At 36.0% G+C, this 24,200-nt stretch overlaps 2 protein-coding genes across 8 annotated transcripts; one reads left to right on the forward strand and one right to left on the reverse strand.

Moving 5' to 3' along the window:
• Positions 1-4,621: 4,621 nt before the first annotated feature.
• LOC135641577 (histone deacetylase 5-like) lies at positions 4,622-15,030 on the reverse strand. 3 transcript variants are annotated; one of them, XM_065157048.1, is made up of 14 exons: positions 14,619-15,030; positions 13,619-13,820; positions 13,281-13,427; positions 13,090-13,202; positions 11,317-11,528; positions 9,467-9,531; positions 9,078-9,245; positions 8,894-8,986; positions 7,652-7,775; positions 7,434-7,570; positions 6,424-6,617; positions 6,185-6,332; positions 5,991-6,055; positions 4,622-5,024 (listed from the first exon to the last, which is right to left on the reverse strand). In XM_065157048.1, exons 1-14 carry the CDS (start codon positions 14,780-14,782, stop codon positions 4,859-4,861), a joined length of 1,998 nt encoding a protein of 665 aa, XP_065013120.1. In that variant the 5' UTR covers positions 14,783-15,030; the 3' UTR covers positions 4,622-4,858. The 3 variants fall into 3 exon arrangements, with proteins under 3 accessions (XP_065013120.1, XP_065013110.1, XP_065013126.1); XM_065157038.1 differs by having other exon boundaries at positions 7,434-7,775; positions 14,619-15,028; XM_065157054.1 differs by lacking the exon at positions 14,619-15,030 and having other exon boundaries at positions 7,434-7,775; positions 13,633-13,801.
• Positions 15,031-20,684: 5,654 nt separating this feature from the next.
• Positions 20,685-23,322, forward strand: LOC135641584 (UDP-glucose 6-dehydrogenase 4-like). Of its 5 annotated transcripts, none has more exons than XM_065157065.1 (3): positions 20,685-20,881; positions 21,067-21,233; positions 21,638-23,322. In XM_065157065.1, the coding sequence occupies exon 3, from the start codon at positions 21,656-21,658 to the stop codon at positions 23,096-23,098; it is 1,443 nt and encodes a 480-aa protein (XP_065013137.1). In that variant the 5' UTR covers positions 20,685-20,881; positions 21,067-21,233; positions 21,638-21,655; the 3' UTR covers positions 23,099-23,322. The 5 variants fall into 5 exon arrangements, with proteins under 5 accessions (XP_065013137.1, XP_065013143.1, XP_065013152.1 ...); XM_065157071.1 differs by having other exon boundaries at positions 21,067-21,196; XM_065157080.1 differs by having other exon boundaries at positions 21,073-21,233.
• The last annotated feature ends 878 nt before the right edge of the window (positions 23,323-24,200 follow it).

The following is a 24,200-nucleotide window of genomic DNA, read 5'->3' on the forward strand; positions in this document are numbered from 1 at the left end:
GAATACAAGTTGAAAATTGACCCTCCGTCAAGGTAATTCAATATTTTATTATATGTACATATACATAGATGTAAATATAGTCAAATATAAATGAAATGGGAAATCGTAGAGGTATAAATGAATACATGCATGTATAGTCCTTCGGGTTTAGGCTTGTTGATTAGGTTTACCCTCAAATCAATGTTGGGTTGATAAATCTCGGCTTGAGGCCAACAAACAGAACAATGTGGCTCACGGTCCACCGCTATTCACCTTGGTGATTTGGTGGGGCCCTTTTGTGGGTCACTGAGGCAGGTAGGACGTGGGTAGGCGAGTAAAAAGATAGTAATAATAATAATAATAATAAATGTCCGTGCTCTTCATGGAAGAATCTAGAAAGTTGTATTCAAAATTTCTTTATCCTATTTCATCCCATTTCTCCTCTTATTGGGAAGGGAGGGAGGGGGGCGGGAAAGACAGAGAGCGAGTGGCTCGTTAGGCTTCTGGAAAGCGAGCAGAGAGGCGATCATCCCGATTACGTCGACTGACATCGACGGGTAATCGACTACAGCATCAAGAACGTTGTCGCCGCCTCTGCCGGCGCCGAGTCCCGCGAGGACGGAGAGGCCGCGGAGGACTACGTCGATGCCTGGGACGCCGCGTTCGTCCAGGCCGACCAGACCGTTCTCTTTCTCTCCGTCTCTCGATATTTTCGGGTTCGACGGAAGGTGGTGTTTCTATTCTGGATTTCCTTCTTGATTTTGCAATAGGTTTTGGTATTTTTCTTTATACTTCTTGATTTTGGTTATTTATCTTCGCTGAGGTCATTAAATACTGCAACAAGTTCGTCCCTGCCTCGTTTAGCAGCGGGGAGTGGGACGTATCGGCGACCGAGGAAGATCACCACTTCTGGGACGCCGCGGCATTCTTAGTCGACCAGGTCATCATCCTCTACGACCTCGTATCGGTCCCCTCTTTCCCTTTTCACTCTCGTATAAGCTTTCGATGGATCCTAGTGCTCGATATGTCGGTTCTTTTTTTCCCTGCGTTTCTTGATTTTGCAATAGTTTTCGTTTATTTTTCCTTGAGCTTCTTGATTCTGCAATAGATGCCGGTCTTGTTCTTTGTCCTTGCAGTCGACTTGGGTCTTCTTTACGCTCCATGGCCCGATTCATTATTCGAATTGGATTATTTTACTTGATATGTCGGTTCGGTCTCATCATGCTTCTTGATTTGCACCATGCTTCCGTCTCGATCTTTAGTTTATATTAGATGTTGTTCTGCTTCTGGATCTGCATTATACCAAAGACGTCTCTAGTCTATCCAGATTTTGACTTTGTATTTGACTTTGTAGTTCCATCTGATCTTTCAGATAAAGAACTCAAACGACGCCGTTTGTGCCTCATCAAGTTTTTGTCCTATTAAACTTGCGACAGATGGAGTTCGGCAGCGGATCACCTATTTGGGCAACAAACCCAACTTGTCAGTTATCGAGATGGAGAGTACACAATTACCAACGGCTTCATAGGTTGTGAAGTTTTGATTATAATTACATACGGCAGCACTTTGGAAATTACATACATGTATATAATTACATACGGCAGCACTTTGGAAACTACATACATGTATATATATAATTTCGGATTAGGCTTATTGGATATTGGATCGGATTAAGGTTTAGGCTTAAATCATTCCCCAATCCAGATCTGAATTGGATTGAGAATTCTCAGTCACAACCCAACCTAAAATATAACCAGACTATCCCATCTATTAATCCGGATCTGAATCGGAATGGATCATGTTGGATCCAAGAAAAACTGTATCATCCCCTACCCAGTTTGGTGGGGCCTTTAGTTCCGAGGTTCTGGCAGGTGGGTAACGCAGGTGGAGTGTAGGAATAAGAGTATGCGTTAATAAATGAAAATGGGGGCCAAGTTCGAACTCCTTAATCCACTTGAAAAGTAGTCTACAAAGGTTCATTCGACTTTTTTTATTTGATTTGATTCCACTATTTAAGGTGATCTTTTTCGTTCTTTCTCCTCAGATATAGGAGGGAGACTACCATGGTTGGTTTGCGATCCTCGAGACGATGGTCGATCTTATGACGTTGACATTGGACCACGCCAAGGTTACGGATATAATGCAACAATCTTTTTCTTTATCCTTATTCTTGATCTGCACTAAAGAATTACATTCAAGTAACTATTTTTTAAGCAGGAGTTGGACTTTTAACTTTTGTTGATTGCATTGTGGTTATCTTTTTCCTTTTTTTTTTTTTTTTTTTGGTGCGTACATCTATAATGGTTGATCAACTGTCTATACGAGGTAATATGTAAATTATGACCTAAGCAATGGATCATGTACTTGGGTAATCAATTTGATAAGACATATTATAGATTCTTTCACGTGGACATGATCCCCCACCACGCTAATGCAAGCACGGAACCTCGAGAGGAAGACGCGACGCCACATTAGATGTGCCACCATGAATTCAAAATGATCGTCGCTCTCCTCTCATGCCAAGACCGCACGAACCAGTGTTGCCCTGACAAGGATTGCATCGGGAAACTCGGGACGACATCGCATGACACCATTTCACACATCTCGGGAGACGAACATTCGAAGGTACAAACTTATCGCTCATGGAGTCGACCGTCGTACGAAAGTCACGTATGGTCAATTCTCAGGCACTATAATAAAAGTCCTTTGCCAGCCAACATATGGCAAGGGGCAGAGGATTTTTGATAAAAAGAATTTCACTAACTTAATCTTTGGATGGACCTAAGTCGGGATTCATCTCCCCATCCCGACCTAAGTCGATGTTCAGGAATCAGGCGGCGACAAAGGCGGACGAGCTCGCTGAAGAGGTGCATCCCAATCGATCCCGAGCTCAACCCGATCAAGCGAAGATCTTATCCTCGAGATGATCTTGAACATCACCAATCGGACCAAGCAGTACAAACTCATCGGCCACGGCATAAGGTTCACCAACACTACCCATCACATCTTCTTCAGGTAAACAACTAATAGGTATAAGTGGGTAGCTTACGGCAATCTGGTAGAACTAAACACAATGTGAACTACCATACATTCGAACTGGATTACGTCAATAGCATTAGGTTTCAGTCTCCAACAAAGAACCGTCATATTGATGAACCATGTGGATGAAGATTTTAATCCTGAACCGACAAGTGGTGAATCACTTTATCCATGATCTTCCCAAGTCCCACTTTTCTTTAGATTGCGGTTGTTATTTTTTTTGTCCCCCCCGAATCCCTGCTTCTTCTTTTTTTAAGATGGGATTCCTGCTTCTTATCGAGTAGCATACAAATGAACCAAGGATTTCAATTTTCTAAAAATATTATGTGTATTTAAGGTACAATCAACCGTACTATATAGGATATTAAGTTTTTATTCGGATTATTCATGATTGATATTCAAATCAATCTGACCAACTAAGAAATAGGTATAAATAATAGCGAGAGCCAAGATAAATATTAACAAAAGAACTAATGCACCATAGATCTCAATCGTTCGAAGATCATGAAACCCAATAAGTTTATGATGATGACCTTTATTTCCAAGATATTTGGGTGATGACTATTAAACGCTGTAAGCTGGTCCCATTGATGGCCAGAATGGATCGATGAGGATGGCGTAGTCTTGTCGTCGAGAAGCTACCAAATTCTTAATTCGTCTTAACCAATGGCAATGCATCAGGTGGTGAGTGGGGACTATGTAAACGTCCCCTACAATGACTTTGTAAAGAGTGACTTAGGGAATTGCCCCCCAAAGCTGGAGAAAGTACTCAGCAACTGTTGGAACTAAGTTTTGCTCATGATGGAAGTTTGAACTTTTCAAATGATGCACATTTGCATATTAGTTTAGCTTTATGGACTAGCCTAATAACTTCAAAGAGGCATCCATAGATAGAAAAACCCAATATAAAAAACACTACTTATTATAAAATTCGAATATGCTACACTTATTATAAAATTCGAATACCTCACCGCCATTTAGACATGGCGAAAAGATGTTTTTCCATCCAGCAAAACCTAATGCTGAAATCCAGTTGTGAGACCTGAAGCACCTAGCGGCTTTCTCCCGGATGAAGATCCAACAGCACCCAAAGCATCTTCTTTTGCATTCGCCCATCATGGCCGTCCAAGCCCAATGGGATGCAAACGTATCTGCCCCAAGTGTTCATGCATTCACTTTGTGTGCTATGTTTTCACCGAGGACGTCAAAGTATCAAGCACAACTTATGTCATGAGATACAGTAGTACCATTTTCTTCTAACCCAATCAATCTAAAAGAATCTCATGTCAGCCAATTTACCCATGAGTAGTTGGCTTTTACCTAGACCATCCTCGTGCATTGAGTGGTCGACGAACCTCACTGCAGCTTAGTCAACTTCCTGATATAAAAACTGCAATCCTCTTAGTTCATGATATTTAATTCACTAACTCTTTCGACAGATCAGCTAAAGTTCTTAACAGCGACAACAAGCTGCTAGTAACCTATGCTTCTGTTGCATCTATAGTGCCGGCCTTCCACATGCCTTGCAGAATCACGGGAGGCATTAACATCTTTCTGTCATTTCAACGCCAGCAGAATTGAGTTATCTACATAGCATACCTAGTGTTTCTAACAAGGATTAAGTTCATCACGTAACACACTCAACAATAATACATCACCTGGGTTACTTAGGAATCACAGAGTTAGATTCTTCAGGTAGGAATGAAGAACAGCATTTTACAAGATGTAACTTACCATAAATAGAAGAATTAGGCAAAATATGCATCTCCTAATTTGAAATTGTTTTACCAGAAGATCTGGTACTGAGGGAGTTCAGAGGATAAAAGCAGCAGGATCAGGCTCATAATTTCCAGGTGGCAGCACCATTGACATATGCAACAGCCTCCTCCCTGGTCAGTTGCTTCCCTTCTACCAGGCCATTCACTAGTGTATTCATATAGTCTTTTGCAGGAACGGATGCTGGTAGCTCTCCAGATTTAAAACGCTCAACATCTGATGCAGAGCACCTGCATATGAATGATATTTATTCATAGTGTCAAGGATTTGAAAATAACTTCAGTTAGCATATAATTTGGAAAACATTCACACATAATGCTGTCATTAAGTCCTACTTCAACCCCAATTCCAGAGACTGAATGTTCCCCTTCAGCTGACATCTTAGAATCACTTTTGTGCCATACTTGATGATAAGTCACACAAAGTGACACAATTTCAGGGGCTGGAATGTTTATCGTAAATAATCCTGTTGGAAGATTCCATAACTTGTTCAGGTGGAATTGCACCAAAGCTCAACCTCTAACACAAGGATTTTATTCACTGGAAGAAATGGAATTTGTTCTATGTTCTTTAACACTAACTTCAAAAAAAATGACATAATGATATGTGGAAAGAATGATTTATTTCAGAAACAATGCGCCTTAATGTCAATCTGGCCATTGCATCATTCCAACAAGGGTGGTGATGTGGTTCAAGCATAGATCGAAACCTAAAAAACCAGTAGATGATGTAACATCAGGCAGCCTATACATTGATACCTCAGGCATGAGACTATTAAAAATGTTGCCTTTCAATGAGCAAGGAGGCCTCTGTTTGCAGTGACCTTTGGTTATGAAGGGAGAGGACATTGTCGACAATGATGGTGGTGTAATAGGTTTAGGATGTTTTTTGAATATTGTCACTCAGAGATCTTGGTTATCTAATGGGAGAGATTGACACTGCCCTAAATAGTCTCTCATCTATGAGTTACGATACTGAAAGTATAAGCCATTACCCTTTGCAATTAAAAAAAAAAACTTCTGGGAAAAAAAGGCAAGGTGTGCGATCATTCAGTTTGTGTCATGATAGTATCAAAAATTATATATAAGAACTAGCTAAACAGTGGTGTATTCTGTTCATGAAGTAAACGTTCTGGACAGAATGAAAACATATGTCAAAAACATGCAGAACAAAAAGTAGCAAAACAAGAAGCATACGTCATTGTTAAAATTGGAAGATCATCCTCTTTTCCCAAATAAAGAACTGTGGAGTACCATCCATCCTGCAGCAACGTCGACAACAACTTTTCTTATATATGTGAGCTTACACATAATTAAGCAAGTTCATACAAATTTTTTAACAATGATATGCAATTGCTTTTTTGAAGTGCAGCAAGAGTCCAGCATGGTACCTTGAGGGTTTTCAGAGGCAAAGACTTGTTTTTAGCAACATATTCGAGGATGTGTAAATCTAGTAAAGGAGAAGCCATCTGTTTAATAATACCATTTTCTTGGTGCAAACTATTTTCTTGAAGCAATACATCGTTGAACTGCTCAAGTCTGTAAAATAGAATTGTGAAACAAAACACGAGGTGGAGCAAGAAAAATCAACAAAATTTTGAATATGTAAAAAAGAAGTGTAGGAACATACGTTATTCTATACATGCATAAGTAGGCTTTGTCACTTGTGCTCCTTTCAGGATCAAGAAAAGCAACACCACCTGCACCCCATGTGCGGGTGTGAGATCTTCCAAAGAGTAAACGATGAGGGACAATTTTCCAAATGACATCTTTTGGTGAACTTTTGTCTAGCGATCCACAGCATGGTGCACTCATGCCTTCCACCTATAAGAGTGACAGGAAAAAGATAAACAACTCATAACTAAGAAACATTTTAGGAACTTACAGAAAGTTATGATGGTAGAAAAAAAAATATTAGAACATATAAGAGAATAGCATTGCATTTTTACTATTGAACTTAATTTTATAACATCAAAGTTTGCAAGAGTTAGATACAACATTATTTAAGAAAGGTTCCAACACACTGATTTGTTTTCTTATCTTCACGTGTAAGAAGGAAAAAGAATGTTGCAAATAAATGTACCAATGCATTTGATAACAAATGACAAGCCATTGCAGTTGTCAAATAATTCATCTAGCGGATTTCTTGCTGAGAGACAATGCACATTATTCCAGTCTAGTCTCAAGTGACAATCTCAGGAAAAGAGGCCTCATAGAATAAAGTTTCAGTTCTTCCACTTGAACCTCTTCATAGTAGAAAAATGACTACCAAAGGATGGTAATAAAAGCACAAAATATATCAACACTAAATTGGTTTTGCTGGTTCATAAAAAGGGATAAGTATGGTTTTAAATTTTCACGTGAAATGCTGCACATACTATCTTCAAGGTATGATCTACTTGTAAAAATTCTCTCTTGCTGAGATTCCCTTACCAAACATTCTTTTCCTGCTAAAGTAGAGAAGGATGCCAAAAACAGAATACACAACTAAATTTAGTTTCCACCAGCAAAAGGTAATGCATAATTCAGCAAATACAAAAAATGGCTTTGCTATAATAGTACAATAAATCAGAAGTATCTCACAATCATACAAAATGTAAGGATAGCTACCTTGGTTGCTCATACAGTAAATCTGCATACCTTCCCACCTTCTATATAGCACAGGAACCTTGGCATCCACATATTTGACCCAAAGCTGGCATACCAAACTTCAACTTTTGATAATAGTGATCTCCATGTGATATAACCATCAACAATCTCATTAGATGTCACTAACTCTGCATCATGAGATGCTTCAGATGCAGACAAACTTTCCTCTTCTTGAACTTGATCTGAAGCAATTACCTTCCCATGGTTACCTTCATCAATCTTCAGTTTCGAAAGGGGTAGAAGCACATCATCCTCAACAAAATCTGAAAAATTTATAGTGCGAGCGGCTCCCTCATCATTTTCCACATCAGACTCAGAACTAGAGTAGGTCACCTGAAATTTTAAGTTTTAGGGATAAAAACCAATAGACAAAACAACATTTAATGCAAAATGGGAATAGAGGCTACATGTGAAAGAAATATAGGTAAAAAATAAGCAGCCTTATACAGAGTTCAATGAGGGGAAAACATTGATGTATTGAACCCAATAATTGGGACATCATGGCTTATCGTTGTTGCTGTTGTTGGTAGTTAATAAGCAAGTTCTCAGTCTCGGTTCAAGATCTCATGTAACCAAGTATTAGTGAAGATTTCCCAACAGTTTTTACTTCATAGGCAATAACATTTGCCTCGTCCAACTGACATCAGAGGTATGATATTTTCCAGCATATCATGCTTTCATTTATATGTAAATGAAGATGATAGACTCAAAAAGATGAAGCTGAAGAAGGCTCAAACCAGTGAAAAGCTTGCGTACATCCAAGGTGCATAATGCTATTATCACGAGAGTACCACAAAAAATTCCCAACAGGATACCAGTAGGCACTCTTGAGTTTTCTCTTAGATATATTGAAGCTCCCTAAGATTTAAAAACCAAGTAAAAATATGCCATTGTCAGACCACCCTCCAAGTCACAGTTTAGGATTAAATTATAGTTAAAAAGGTAACTATAATTCATGTATAAAGGCGCATTCATGTATTCTGGACAATGACATCGTTAAAAGGCCACAGAGGACTGTCAGTAATTCTGGCCTAAATTGTCACTGGGACACTGCAAAGAGAATTAATGATTATTTTCCATTTTCATGTTATATATCCATCCAATTGCAAGAGCTTTGATCCAATCAACTTGTAAAACATTGCTAACAAATCCCAACCTTCATATTTCTTTACACTAACAAAAATTAGTAACATGTGGGAAAAAAGGTGATAGTAAAAAGTTTAAATATGTTTCAGTCTAGAATTTTACATGTATCCAAAGATTGTAAATTTAGAAGCTGGAGAAAGATTAAGAGTAAATTTAACCATCACAAATCAGCATATCAGATGAATGGATTCAAGTCAACTCTCTCTATTTTACTAAATATTTGTGGAAAGACATCGACAATCCATGAATTTTGCCAGCATCAAATTAGAGCAGAAAGCAAAATTGTGAAAGAAAACATTAAGCACCTCAGCTGGGCAAGGTCTGCTATTGGTAATCAATAAGTTCTGAGGTAACTCGACATCCAGTACAGGCCAGTACCCTTTAAGTTCATGGCGAACCTGAACAAAACTGATTTGTCAGTGAGAGAACATGTATTTCCAAAGATAAAAAGAGCACCAAAAGAAATAAAATTGGGTGACAACATATTACCGCCTCTATGACACGCCATGTGGACTTGAATGTTGCAGTCTGTATGGATCCAACAGATTCTTCTTGCAACAGCACTTTTGCACAAGCAAGAACAGAATTAGCTATGGACTTCAGATTATATCCGCCTTCGAGGACCATTACTATCTTTCCTTGTGCAAATTGCATCAACTTAAATAGTAACAAGGAAATCGATGAGTTAATAATGTCAGTTAATATCAGAAAAAGAATGTATAGTTCATAAAAAGGGTTGAAATACATATGAAGCAACAATGAATTATTAATTTTTAACAATGTAGATGAAGAAATGGCACCGTTTCCACAAACCAGGTTGGTGGATCAACACAAACAGATAGAATAAAAGAAACAAATCAGTGGTTCAAATTATTTACCTTTTGCAGTAAAAGTGAATACCCATGTGGTGTGACACAGCAGCCACCAAGTGGATCATCAATGGCTGTTCAAGGCACATTAGCAAAAATCTCAAGGTGGGAAAAAGTGGATGAACTGATATCGAACTATCATATTTAATTAAACAATAATTTCAGCAAACAAAAGAGCATTCAAAAAGCAGGAAACTCTGCAAAGTAACAGCTAGGCTTTTGTGTCTGTATGAAGCATGACCATACATTGAGCGTCAAATAAGTCTGAGCTTTAGCCTCTGAACTGCCGTAGCAGCAGAATGCTCAAATACTTGAACTACTGGAATAGATATTACCTGTTTAATTATCAAGAATCATTCTTTCAGCAGTAATGTCAAAAAGAGATGACCTTATTTAACAAAACTTTCCTGCATACCAGATGACCTCTGAACTGTCACAGCAGCAGAATGCTTAAATACTTGAACTACTGGAGTAGATATTAGCTATTTAATTATCAAGAATGATTCTTTCTGCAGTAATGTAAGATAGAAATGACCTCATTTAACAAAATTTTTCTATAGTAATGTCAGAAAAGAGTCAACCATCCTCTATTCAACAGAGGATGGATGACTCTTTATCTTTACAATTGACGTGGATAGTGCACTAATCTCTGATGTGACTGAGTCTAAGGTCGACTGTGTGACATGCACAAAGAAGTTTATGGTAGGAGCCACATGTTAGGTGCAAAAATACAAACAACAAACAACTATGACAAAGCTTGTATAAGTTTTCTTTTCAAATGTTACAAAGTACCAACTAGCTTGAGAGAAAGTAAAGGATCACATCCCTTCATGAAAAGAAAAAGGATGATAAAACTCCATGACTAACAACTAAAAACAATTTAGTTAACTGATTATGATTTTCATCCAAAAATAGCTTCCCGAAATCTAAGGTTTTTAACCTAGTGAATTAGGCAACCATTAAAATATTCACACTTCAGTTCTGACAGTTAAGTTTCAAATAGTACTTTCTTACTATTTAGGTCCTCGGCAATGCTTGCAACCATACAGCAGTTTTCCATTTCCTTGCTTAATTTATTAAAGCATATTGAATAAAGTATGAAATGTAAAGCAAAGATGAATAATTATAATAATTAATCAAGAATTCATTTGCATATATTTTTGGATTCTATGTGTTATGGTTTTAGCAGGTTTGTCAAGCTAATAAAGTTACTTAATTCCTAGGTGGAAAGAACTATTTGCTAGAATTAGTAAAAAAGCTTTCAACCTTTAATCTCGCAAAACAATTCAAATACGCCTTGAAACTCTCCAATTATTATATCCAAAGATCTGCCACAAGTTTGAGTTGCATTCAAAAAGGTAATATGCTGGACTGAACTTATTAAAGAATTTGATATAACAGAAGACACTTCTCTACAAGCCACAAAGACCCTATGATATAGTAAGTTGTTGCTTATTACAGTTACTTAAACATGAAATTCGAAGAACCTGCCATAAATGAATCAGTCCCTTCATAGCCTTTGATAAATATCAAATAATATACATTTTCAACTACAACATGTTGCTGCACCGAACAAAGAAGTTATCAATCATAGCTCTTCCAATATTTGCTAATAAGATGTTATCCCAGACTCCCAGTACTATGATTGTATTTAACATTCCTAAATGAGTGTCAAACACTTTGGATTGCTTTCTTTGTCTCCACTAGCTTAATCTTTTCTAACGCCAAGTATGAAACTAGTGCATGTATGTCTTTATTAACCGAGTTACTCATATGTATGTTGATTATGCACAAGGAAATGATGGAACATGAAATAGCAGCTTGTATTCTAATTTTGAACAAGCAAAAACAAAGATAACCTGCATCAAATCCAGCAGAAACCAAAATAATGTCAGGATTGTATTCCTTGGCTATAGGAATCAATACATGGTCCCAAACAGCAATGTAGTCTGCATCACTGCATTGACCATGTTCCCAGGGAATGTTGATATTGTACCCTGCACCTGGTCCTTCTCCAATCATACAGTACGCGCCATCATCACCACTTGGATAGAAGCATCCAAAGTCAAACCTAAAACAAGAATATTCTACTTATGTTCGCATATAATTGTGCATATATAAACCTGCTTTGTAATAAACTAAGAACGATTAGCAATGAGATGCTATATATCTTCAAGAGTGATAATAATCCAAATTAGGTGGCTTTCAGTTTTGGCTGCCTTCTAAATTGCTAAATGATAACTGAAATTTATAATACGAAGAACAAACGTGCGACACAAGAATTGGTTCAATATACCATTAGCAATAGATGGAATTTCCACGCAGAAATATAGATGAATGTTCTTAGGTCTGCTTAAGCATTAAAATAAATAATTAACCAAAGCAAAATACTACTTCATTCAGCACCATACTATTTTACTAGTTCATATCAGGAGGGTTTCAAAAAGTTTCCTAATCACTTTAGAGAACTAGAACATGTGTCAAAAAGGAATATGACAGTTCCCTAGCTAGAGAAAGCAATGGTTTCAGTTTGAGCACAAGATGATGTCCCCAAAGCATCAGCAGAATCTTTCCCACAAGGAGCAATAAATAGGGTTGCATCATGTGAATATAAGCCAATTAATAATGTTATGGCAACATCAACAAATTTTTGCTTCTAACTGTAGTATACTCAAACTAGGGTATAAATTTGACCCAATTAACTCAAGAAACAGTGTGGTGTTAAAATTGAGCTACTGAAAATTAACACAGATCTATATGAACTTTTGACATACGACTTTGGTCTACTAAAATAACTAGGAAAAATCATAACAGAAACCATCACACAAGTATCACAAAGTACCCAATAGAAACTTCTTATGGTCCATATTGGCTGACTTGTTTAAATTTGTGGTGATTTCCATTGGATAAAATTTAAACATAGTTGGAAGTATCTATAGGATGGTCTAACATCATTGTATGACAATTATGTGATCCAATTAATAGTAGATTGTTAAATATTAAAATGCTATTTCAGGACATATTTCAAAGATAGGACAAAGATAAAGATTTTCAATCCATATGGTATTTATTATATATTGTGCCTATTGCTCAATTAGGTCTGTGAAGATAAATACTACAATTTGTTAAAAGCTTACACTTCCTGAGAAAGATATCATTCTACAAAGTGTGTGTATAAAATCTAGAAATAAAATTGATGCGCTCAATTAATATAAGATCTTGGAAATGAAACAACAAGTTCAAGATGATGCCTGACTAATTCTCAAGGCACTAAACTAACAATGGTACCAAAAAGCCTAAAATTAATCAATGCATTAATGGTGAAACTAGCCACAAAGTTATTTGACCAAAAAGGATTAAAAAGACAAAGCTCTGATAGAGGACTACAATTTGTCTTTTAACAAAACTCAACAAGTGAACTTGACAAATATTAATTAGTTGTAACAAGGCTAATTGCATGCTACAACTAACAGATGTGCCATGGAACGAATGAGTAAGATATATCAAACATTATACAACAAAAACATGCAATAAAACATGTCACTGATGGGCATGTTAAATATATAACTAGAACTTAAATGAATGTAATGATATACGTGCTATAAAGCCAAAAGCAAGAGATGATGTTATACCTATGAACAGAGAAAAATAACACACGAGGGTCTTTATAGAACATTTTTTGGGTACCATTCCCATGATGCACATCCCAATCCACAATTAGTATTTTCTTTATGCCTAACTCTGGCTGCAACAAGGGAGATGAGAATTTTGTTTTACGGGGAAAATAAAGTCACACAATAGGAAAATGAGTGATGTGACAAACCTTCTCATTCAATAGATAGTTAACTGCAACTGCCACATTGTTAAAAAGGCAAAATCCCATAGCTTCATTGGATTCTGCATGATGTCCAGGTGGCCGAACAATAGCAATCACAGAATTAAGATCTCCTTTAGCAACCTTCTCAGATGCCTATTTGAAATTCGGAAAAAGAAGGTAAACATCAATATTATGATAGTAGAGATATTGTTAGATTACAAGCAAAATAATGTTCTCAATAGCATACTTATGTTTCATAATTGTTTCAAAAAATAACATTTCTTGGAAAGATCAACTTTGAATTGCATTAGCACAAAAGTTTTAAGTAGTATATGACGTATTACTTCAATGACTGAACCTGCAGCAAGGTAAGCAGCTTCAGATGAACCCACATTAAGATATATAGAGTTGAACTTTGAAGCAATCCTTTGACGTCGGGAGTCAAACTCCTTAGAGCTGATATTCTTAATCAATTTAATATGGTTCTGGGTATGAACAGATGCTAAGTACTTGTCCTCAACTTTCTTAGCATTGAGGACTACACACCTGAAATTTTAGAAAATAAAAGTAAGAAAAGAATATGGACCATCTGAATAAAGGTTAGAAATTGAAGAATCAAAGAAGCAGCACTTTACACGATTCATGTCCAGAGACATATTTGCCAGGATCTTTATTAAAGCATCACTAAGTTCAATCGAGATTATCCAGTATTTTTCACATGTTATAGACACCAAAAAAAGAGCTCAGCAGAGGTCACAAAACATGACCACTAAGTGATTGTGATACAAAAGTAAGCATTACTAAATAAATTTTATTCTCGAGTCATTCATTACTCTTTTATGGAAAAAACTCTGAGTCAATACAGAAGCATGATGATTAAAAGGAGTTGCTAGCAACGACAAGCAGCCAATGGTAATTATATCTTTTAGGTACACGTCACAGAGTACGAAACCAGCTTGCAGACTGCGGAAGCGTAAATTATTCACAGCTAAAAAGGAACAACAAAGCATAGTTCGAGATAAATGACGCTCATCCTAGTGGCTTCACGCCCCGCACAGATGCACCGAAGACCCTTTTGAGGTGGATACTTGCCGTCTCTTAATCTTGCAATTGTCTTAAACTGATTTTAACAGTAAAACTTAAAGGCCGAGAAATCTCCTCCAAGACACTACCACTTACAGAGGAAAACAATTGCAGGCTAGGGGTTTTGAAACCCATACCAAATTACCAGAGGAAAGGGGAGGATCTCCACCCGAGTTACGTCCCAATCGGAACAACAGAGACACCATGGCCATCCAGAAGAATCTCGAACACGAAAAGAACGGGAGAAGGAGATCCAGTTACCTCCGAGGAATTCCCTCGGACTCGAGCTTCTTCCAGATGGCGCGGATCCGCTCAGGGCACTCCGGGTGGGCCTCGCCATCTGGCGTCGTGTGGCGGCACATCCTCTCGTCGTAGATCAGGCCGACGCGCGGCCACAGGCTGTCATCCGGGGACGCCGCCATCATCCCGGAGACGGATCGGAGATGGAGGGGAGAAGAGTCCGAGGAGAAGGGAAAGAAGATGATAGGGTTTGGAGACGAGATAAAGGGACTCGATCGCCACTCGTTGGTCTCCGAAATTGAAAGAGCAAGCAAAAAAGACTTGGGAGGGAAACGCCTTTCGAAGGGCCCTTTTCGTTTCTATTCCAAGGCAAAATAGGCCAACAGCCTTGCCGATTTGGAACTTTGGAATCTTCGCAGCGAGAGAAGATGACCTGTTACCGTCGATCAAAATTAAGCGTTTAGACGAAAGAGACTGTGGGTTTTACATTTTTATCTGGATTTTTATTCAAATCTCGATAATATATGTTGTTAGGAGAAAAAAGAAATCATTAACGTCCAGAATCGTATGCACAAAAATCTCTAAGGTACCTTTATGATGATCTCGATAGAGCTTCCAGATAGTCGATGTGCATTTGAGATAAATCTAAGATGACTTTGAAGTGATACATGAGATCGAGAAAGATCGACGTTCAAAAGGTTTTTCGATCCGATCTCTTTGATGCTTAAGTTAATAATACACGAAATGTGAACTTGAATTATTAACATAATAAATAAAAATTATTATTCTTTCTAATGTTTGAACAATTACATGTGTATGAATTCTCTATCATACGTTAATATACTATATGATTTTTTTTCAACTTAATATACTAAGTATAGAAGGAAGGGTATATTAAAATTAAAAATTCCCATCATCTGATTTTACTATAGAAAGAAAAACCATAGCTAAATAAACGAAACATAACAAACAGGTGGTCATTATGTCTTCTTCTTCTTCTTCTATCGGTTTCCTTCCTTCGACGTGGAGTTCTGCTGCAGTCGAGGTTTCCTTATAAAACACTGGCTGATGTTCCGGTGACGTCTTGATGGGATGCCTCAGTCTCACTTACTCTGCATCTTTCTGTTGCTATCTCCAGCTAATTAAAATGTGTTTATGGTCAGGTCTTACTCGGGCAGCATGAAGTTAATTTCTTTTGACTTGCATGCCTTCTCGAAGCTAAACAAAGAAGGTTACGTTCCAACCAACTTAGCTTATTGGATGAATGGTGACAGAGGAATTTGAGATCAAAGACAAAGAACATGAATTCTGCAACTGACAACTTGTCACCAAAATCACATCGTTCGAGCTATAACAAAATGAAATTTTCTTGATGGTATCAATGGTACAAATAGCAGGAGAATAACTAACAAATCTTTTACTCGGAAGATTTCACCGGGCTATAAATAAAATGAACTGAGATATCATAGGAACTGATCCACCTAAATAGCAATTTCATAAAGAAAAGACACACCAAGCTTTACAAATTAGTGGCAACTGATGATTTAAGCAGTATCTAATTATTAGGATTCTTTTATTTTTTAAGCTTTGAATAATATTTTATTGAATTGATCTAATTCAATAAAAATCGGATAGAGATTTATTTGATATTTAATTATTTATTAAAAATATGATGAAACTCTATATATATATATATATATATATATATATATATATATATATATATATATATATATATATATATAATTATTTATTAAGAGTCCGAATTCTTAGTGAAACTCTATAAATAGAGATGTATTTATTTTTTTTCGATAATCAATAAAATATTATTCAGTCTTTTGACAAATCCTAAAAGGTCGATCCTCTTAAAATGATTATCTTTTTTTTTATGATAAAACTCTAAGGGTCTTATCATTACCTTTCTTGATCTACGAAGCTTCATCGTTAAAAAAAAAAAAAAAAGCATTACAAGTCAATAAAAAGGAAAATTATACATTGTAATGCATTTCTTTTGGTAGAAATTATTTCCATGTAGCTTATATTTTTTTTTTCCAAGAAAACTTAAATATTTTATAATGTAACTTGAGGAGTTTATATATACCTTTACACTAAAACTGTATTGCTAGAGGAGTCAGTCAGCCACAAAAGAGCCATTCTTAGAATCACAAAACAATTCAGTAGTTGAGAATTAAGATATTTCACAATTCACAGTCGCCATAAGAAACATACAAACTGAAACATTGTCTAATTTTTCACATGCAAGTGACCTTTGGTCAACTATGAGCTTCAGCTTCTCATGAGAAAAGTAACCTTGATTAATTGCTGTGTAATTCCCAACTTCAATTAATTTTAGCTCCTTCACTAAAGTTGATTTTTATTTTTATTTTTAAAAATACTCTTCTAATTAATTAATTATTAAAAAAAATATTATTTTTAGAGGTATTTAGGTTTTTTTATAAATAAAAAAAAATTGAAATCAAATGTATTGTCATCAATCATTGTGCAGGTAGAATTTGACAATGGAAGTAGTGGTTCTTGTGCTCAACTTATGGGATCATGTGGCATTGAGGGCCACAGCTGTTGCACATGCTCCATGTACAAGAAAGCTGTGGACAGCATGTGGTTGGTACATCGAATTGAATTGTGGCGGTGTCGCATTTTATTTGAATTGACGATGGTTGGCAGTTCATTTGCATCGGACTCCCATCGATACGAAGTTATCGGAGGGTTAATCGGTCAATTTATAGCATTGCTTCCTACTCGTAAAGTTATAATGAGGTGAATTGGACCAAAAAAATAAAAAATAAATAAACCTATCAACCTCATGAGGTGGAATTATTATAAAAAAATCTAAACTTAAATTATTAATGATACTCGTCAAATTCTTTATCACTTCACAAAATCAGATCATAATATAATAAAAAAAATAACAAATGCATATTATAAATTATGAATCTCATGATCATCAAAGTCTAACGTATCCTAAAATCAGATCATAATATGATAAAAGAATTAACAAATAGATGTTATAAATTATGAATGTCATTATTTATGACTCGATTTGATATGATCATATATATTATTAGGAAAAATATTGTTGATATTTATGTCAGCGTTATATAGTCCTGATTCTCATGCGATGAGTCATTTAAGATAGAGTGTGATTTCTCTATATTTATTTTCTGTGCGAGGTTGATGAGTCGCCTAAGTCGATCCATTCGATACTTAAATTAATACAAGTTTTACTCTTTTTATTCTCTTCTTTTAATTTAGAGTTAATGATATTTTTATGCTAACCTTAAGGAGGAAGAATATCTTATAAAGATCGTAAGGGAAGGTAGTTTATAACCAACCTGAACTACTTTATGATATTTTAAACATATTCTTACAAATATTTTACATAGCTGATTCATAATCACCTTGAAATATATTTTGGTATTTAGGAATATTTTTACGAATTGACTTTTAGTATTCCATGAATATTCCACGAGTGAATCGACTCATAATCGACCCGAACTATTTTATGGTATTTCAAGAATATTCTTATGAATATTTTATAAAAAAATTAATTCGTAATTGACCCAAACTATATTATGGGATTTCAAAAATATTTTTGCTAATATTTCATATATAAGATAGCGTGATAACTCGGTAACATTGGTGTGGTCTTATATGACATTGGTGTGGCGAATGATCCATTGATTTTACATTTTCTATCACTTATTATTTTATTTTAAAATATTTAAATTTAAATTAATAGTAATGTGTTAATATGATATTTATAAGTCAATCTATTTTTTATGTAGGACTAAATCGAGTATTACAATGAATTATGAACTATAAAATCTAACAACTATTTAATTCTTTCTATTAAAAAGGTAAATAAATAGAATATATTTTTTTATTTTTTACTAGTTTAGAAACTTAAACGTGAAAATACAATATGTCTTAAAATAAAAATAATTGTTTTACTTCAATTTTTGGGTATATGAAAAAAAAGAATAGGGGGTTCGGCAATCCTTAATTTATCGAAAGCTTGATTCTCTTGCTATTTTTGACTAAAAGATCAAAGTCATGTAAAAATATGAAAAGATATATCGTTAAAGATGGAGTCTACTAAGAAAAAAAAACACCCAATTATTGTAAATAATTTAAAGTTAGAGCGAGTCCAAAAAAAAAATAAATTGATCATTTGGCCGATCAATTAATGTGTTATGACGTAGATTCTACCAAATGGCTCACAAGCAACGGGTAAGAACAATAATAATTTGTTTACTACCGATAGCAGCCGGATGATGTTGGTGCATATAAATATAACATATATCTTAAAGATTTAATTGGGTGATCATAAAAAGCAAAATTGTATTTATAAGTTCTCGATATATCATCTCAAGTGCAAACCTTCACATCTGAAAGAGACCTAATCGTATAACTTTAATTAAACATTGAAATAATAATAATTTTCATGTGATATAATTTGATTGGATAACCATAAATCTCAAAAACTTAAGGTATCAAAATAATCGGACTAATTTGATTGAATAATCGGTCTAATTTAGCTGTATTTCGCCGAGAATTTCAACATTAATGACTGTCAAACTATAGAGGTAATTTTTAATGACTATTATTGAAAAACTAAAAATATAAGATTTTTTTTTAAAAATCATTCGGAAAAAAATAAACTTGGATCACGAACTTAAAAAATATTAAAATTAAAATTAATAATAATTTATCAATTAGATCAAAATATTATATGTGTAATACCTTGATTAATTATATACAGAAGTGAACAAAATTAAGATTTACTTATAAGGGTTTGATGAGTATTCTATTGTCAACGTTAGTTTAAATATTTTGACTACTAATTTGAACTAAATAAAATTAAACATGTTAATTATCTCATCAAGATCAATAGTGACAATTAATAGACTATGACTCATATGTATGTTTGAGTTTGATAGATAGTTTGAATATTTTGAGTTAGTAATTTATGCTGAAGGCGACTTTTGAAATAGAAGTTTTACATAATACATCAAAATCTCAAAAAAAAAAAAAAAAAAATCCTCTGTTAGCTTCTTCTTTTCCCTCTTCTTTTATCTTCTTATTCTATTTTATCTGTATTTTATGCCTTCATCGGTAAAGTTTTGGTAGCAGTGTGCTTTATATCGTGATCAATATCATCTACTTTCTTGATTGTTTATAGAGTTGTATGATAGTTGTATGATAGCTCAACTCTATACCAGCCTAAACTTATTTATCAAGTGGAGGGTGATTCATATATCTTTAATAGGGCCTCATCTGATCAGATTTGAACTGAGGATGCCTTATTTATTTATTTATTTTACCTGGATGAGCAGGAACTATCTGTAATATGATTTTTAGGTAATATATTATCTTTTTTGTTTGGAGAGAAAACAAAAATAAATCATCTGCTTTCTTTTCTTTCTTTTGCCAAAGTTAGGTGCCGCCATTCCACGAAACTGTCTCTTGATGTCAATTTCCTTCCTTTTCTTGTTTAACTATGGCCCTGCGTGCTAGCTTTCTTTCTGTCACACATAAATTGCTCGAGCTGGCGGTCAGTTGTCATTCCTGGCTTCTTAAGCTTTCTCCACCCCCTTTTTTTCTTTTCTTTTCTTTTTTATATAAAACATAATTGACATTTTTTTTAGGCTTGTTAATTATTATTTATTTTCTTTTATTTCCTTTGGTTGGGTTGGGTTGGGTTAAAAGGTCCAGCTTTTGCAATGGACATTCTCGGAATTTTCTCTATATTTTTCACCATGATTTTAATTTTTTTATTTTAAAAATAAATAATGAAGCTAAGATTCGAATTTTATATATAATCGAAATTTTAATTTTTTATAATTCGATTAAAATTTTCAAGTGGAGATTTTTATTCCAAATCTCTCAACTTTGGCCAGAAGAATCAGTCCTTTTCTTTATTTAATTTATGCTTGTACTTTTTTTTTTTTTGGTGAAAATTTTGGATTTTGGAATATTGTAGGAATTTTGTCAAGAAATAAAAAAAAACATGCCTAAATTTTCCAGAGTGTTAAATAATGTGAAGTTTGGTAGATCTTGCGGTGCTTGTGGAGTGGCACAGCTCACCAATGTGTCGCCTTTGACTTCAGTGAAGGGGTTGATCTGATGAAGGAAAGGCTCTTTTTGGTATTTAAGGAGGTGCAGACCCCCTCCTCCTCTCTCCATTGGGACTTCCGCTCTTTCTCTCTGTTCTCAGATCTTCCTCTGCTTCGGCAGGATACCACTGTGTCTCGTCTCAGAAGGTAATGTGTTCTACTGATATGAAGTTTTGAGTTTGGTTCGATCGATAAATCTCTGTTGTTGATGGATTGTGCTGGCCCTTCTGGGTTTCTTTTCCGCGTTCTCAATCGTCGCCAGTTTCTGCATCTTGTGTGGATCTAGTTAGCATACCTTGGATGTCTTTTGTTTCAATTTTGTTTATTCACAGCTGCAGAATGAAGGGCGATCCTGAAATTAATCGGATTTGTTAGGAAGGGAATGCTAGGAACCGGATACGCGACTATCTCAACTTTTAGGGTTGTAATCTGGACGCATCGCAACACTTTCAGTGTAGATCTGTGCGTACGTTGACGTCGTAGCAGCTGGGGTTATGTGGTTGGATCTTAATCGACTTAATTCTGCAGGGTTTCGGAATTTTCGATTTCCAGATTTGCATGGCTAATCTTTAGCTGCTTGAGTGGTTGATCTATCTTCCTGTCATGTGTTCTCAGGATCTTCTATTTAAGCTTTAGATCTTCATGATTATTTCCTTCCATGCCCTAAATTTTGACTTCTTTTCGGTTCTAACTCTATTGTTTAATTCTCTTCAAATTGGACGAAATTGTAGTTCTATTTACTTGGAATATTACGGTAGTTGCAGATCTGTAATTTTCACAATTTCTTGATTTATTCCTTTTATACATCTTAATGTCTTGAAGGGGATTAACGATATGAATGATTTAGATCTGGAAATGCTTGAATTTTCTGACTGCTTGTTACTGTCCATTTAATTGGTTCAGGCTATCTAGAACACAAATATGGTGAAGATTTGCTGCATTGGTGCCGGCTATGTCGGTGGCCCAACCATGGCTGTCATTGCTTTGAAATGCCCCTCCATCGAGGTGGTAGTTGTAGACATTTCTGTCACTCGCATCGCTGCATGGAACAGCGATCAGCTCCCGATCTATGAGCCAGGCCTTGAAGATGTCGTCAAGCAGTGCCGAGGGAGGAACCTCTTCTTTAGCACTGAGGTTGAGAAGCATGTCTGTGAGGCTGATATCATCTTTGTCTCGGTGAACACCCCAACCAAAACTCGTGGTCTTGGTGCAGGTAAGGCTGCTGATCTTACCTACTGGGAGAGTGCAGCTCGCATGATTGCCGATGTCTCAAAATCTGACAAGATCGTGGTCGAGAAGTCCACTGTCCCTGTTAAGACTGCTGAGGCTATCGAGAAGATCTTAACCCACAACAGCAAAGGCATCAACTACCAGATCCTCTCCAACCCAGAGTTCCTTGCAGAGGGTACGGCAATTCAGGACCTATTCAACCCTGACCGAGTCCTAATTGGAGGCAGGGAAACCCCGGAGGGCCAGAAGGCTGTCCAAGCACTGAAAGAAGTCTATGCCAATTGGGTCCCTCAGGATAGAATCATCACAACCAATCTGTGGTCTGCGGAACTCTCCAAGCTTGCTGCTAATGCCTTCTTAGCTCAGAGGATCTCATCGGTGAATGCCATTTCGGCACTCTGTGAGGCCACAGGAGCAAATGTGGCTGAGGTGGCCTATGCTGTTGGAAAGGACTCCAGGATCGGGCCGAAGTTCTTGAATGCAAGTGTTGGATTTGGTGGCTCTTGCTTCCAGAAGGACATCCTGAACTTGGTCTACATCTGCGAGTGCAATGGTCTCCCGGAGGTGGCCAACTATTGGAAGCAAGTTATCAAGATCAATGACTACCAAAAAAGCAGGTTTGTGAACCGTGTGGTCTCCTCCATGTTCAATACTGTGGCTGGAAAAAAGATTGCTGTACTCGGGTTTGCATTCAAGAAGGACACTGGAGACACAAGGGAGACTCCAGCCATTGATGTTTGCAAGGGCCTTTTGGGTGATAAGGCCAAGATTAGCATCTATGATCCCCAAGTGACCGAGGACCAGATCCAGCGTGATCTTGCGATGAACAAGTTTGACTGGGATCACCCTATCCACCTCCAGCCGATGAGCCCAACAGCTGTGAAGGAAGTGACTGTGACCTGGGATGCCTATGAGGCCACCAAGGGAGCACACGGGGTATGCATCCTGACCGAGTGGGATGAGTTCAAGAAACTGGACTACTCAAAGATCTACCAGAACATGCAGAAACCTGCTTTTGTCTTTGATGGACGCAATGTGGTGGACTCTGATAAGCTTAGGGAGATCGGTTTCATCGTTTACTCAATTGGGAAGCCATTGGATCCATGGCTGAAGGACATGCCTGCTGTGGCCTAAAAGAGCGAGGAATACATTAGATCATAAGGTTAAATTTAAGGTTTAGAACTGAAGACTTTCATAATATTTGTCTTTCTGGATTTTCTCTGATGGCCTATTGCTTTTCATTTTCTAGTTAGCCAGGGAATGCTGGTTGCATTGTTATCGTGCCTCCAATCCTATTGTACTGTGTCGAGTGTCTTTTGTTGCATTATATGAAAGAACTGATACCTTTTTATCTCTTATACTTGATGTGTTCAATCCTGAAAGAAGAAGAATCATTGGTAGTTTCTTTTTCGGGTTTCTGTAACTTAAATGTTCTGGTTTTCTTCCAATTTCTAACTTGATCTTCTTATGGCTTTGAGTTCTATGACCTGGAATGCCTTTATGCATCAGTGTGTATGTAAATTAAGTTCATTCATTGTTGCACTTTTCTGTTTCCTTTCACCGTGAGGTTGCTTGTGAAGTGATTATTTTGTTTCATTCAACCAGAAGTTTCTGCCCATAGTTAATTGCTTTATGATCCTTCTTCGACCAAACAGTGAGATGACAGAGTGTCGAGAACAAAGCCTTCAGAGGATCCAATTCATCTTTCAGCATGCACAGTCAAGCAGTGTGACCATAAACTTGGTGATGCAAAGACCTGAACAAGCATCAGACTTCAGATCACGAGGGGTCAAATATATGCAATGTTAATCCCATATCTAATGTTGTTTGCTTGTAAGCCTGAACAAATCATGAATCGAAGAGAATCTTCTATCAATGATTCGAGAAATTGGATGAACTGCTGAACTGCATGATTAAATAATTTTTTTAAATATATTAAATAATTTTAAAATATATATTAAGAATCTAAAATATTAAAACTAATTAAAAATAATATATAAATGATAAAAAATAATATCAAACAAATATTATAAACAGATAATTGAATCAGATCGATTGATACTATGATCTAGATTATTTTATGCTCATTAATTTATTATCATTATTTTTAACATTGGCCACTTATCATCGTTAAAAACAAAACTACTGTTAGATTATTAAAATTTAAATCACTATATTAATTTTTTTAATTATAGAGATAAAATCGAATACTTATATTTTATATCGTGGAAGTCTC

This window comes from Musa acuminata, chromosome BXJ1-4 (assembly GCF_036884655.1).
Source record: "Musa acuminata AAA Group cultivar baxijiao chromosome BXJ1-4, Cavendish_Baxijiao_AAA, whole genome shotgun sequence".
NCBI lineage: Eukaryota > Viridiplantae > Streptophyta > Magnoliopsida > Zingiberales > Musaceae > Musa > Musa acuminata.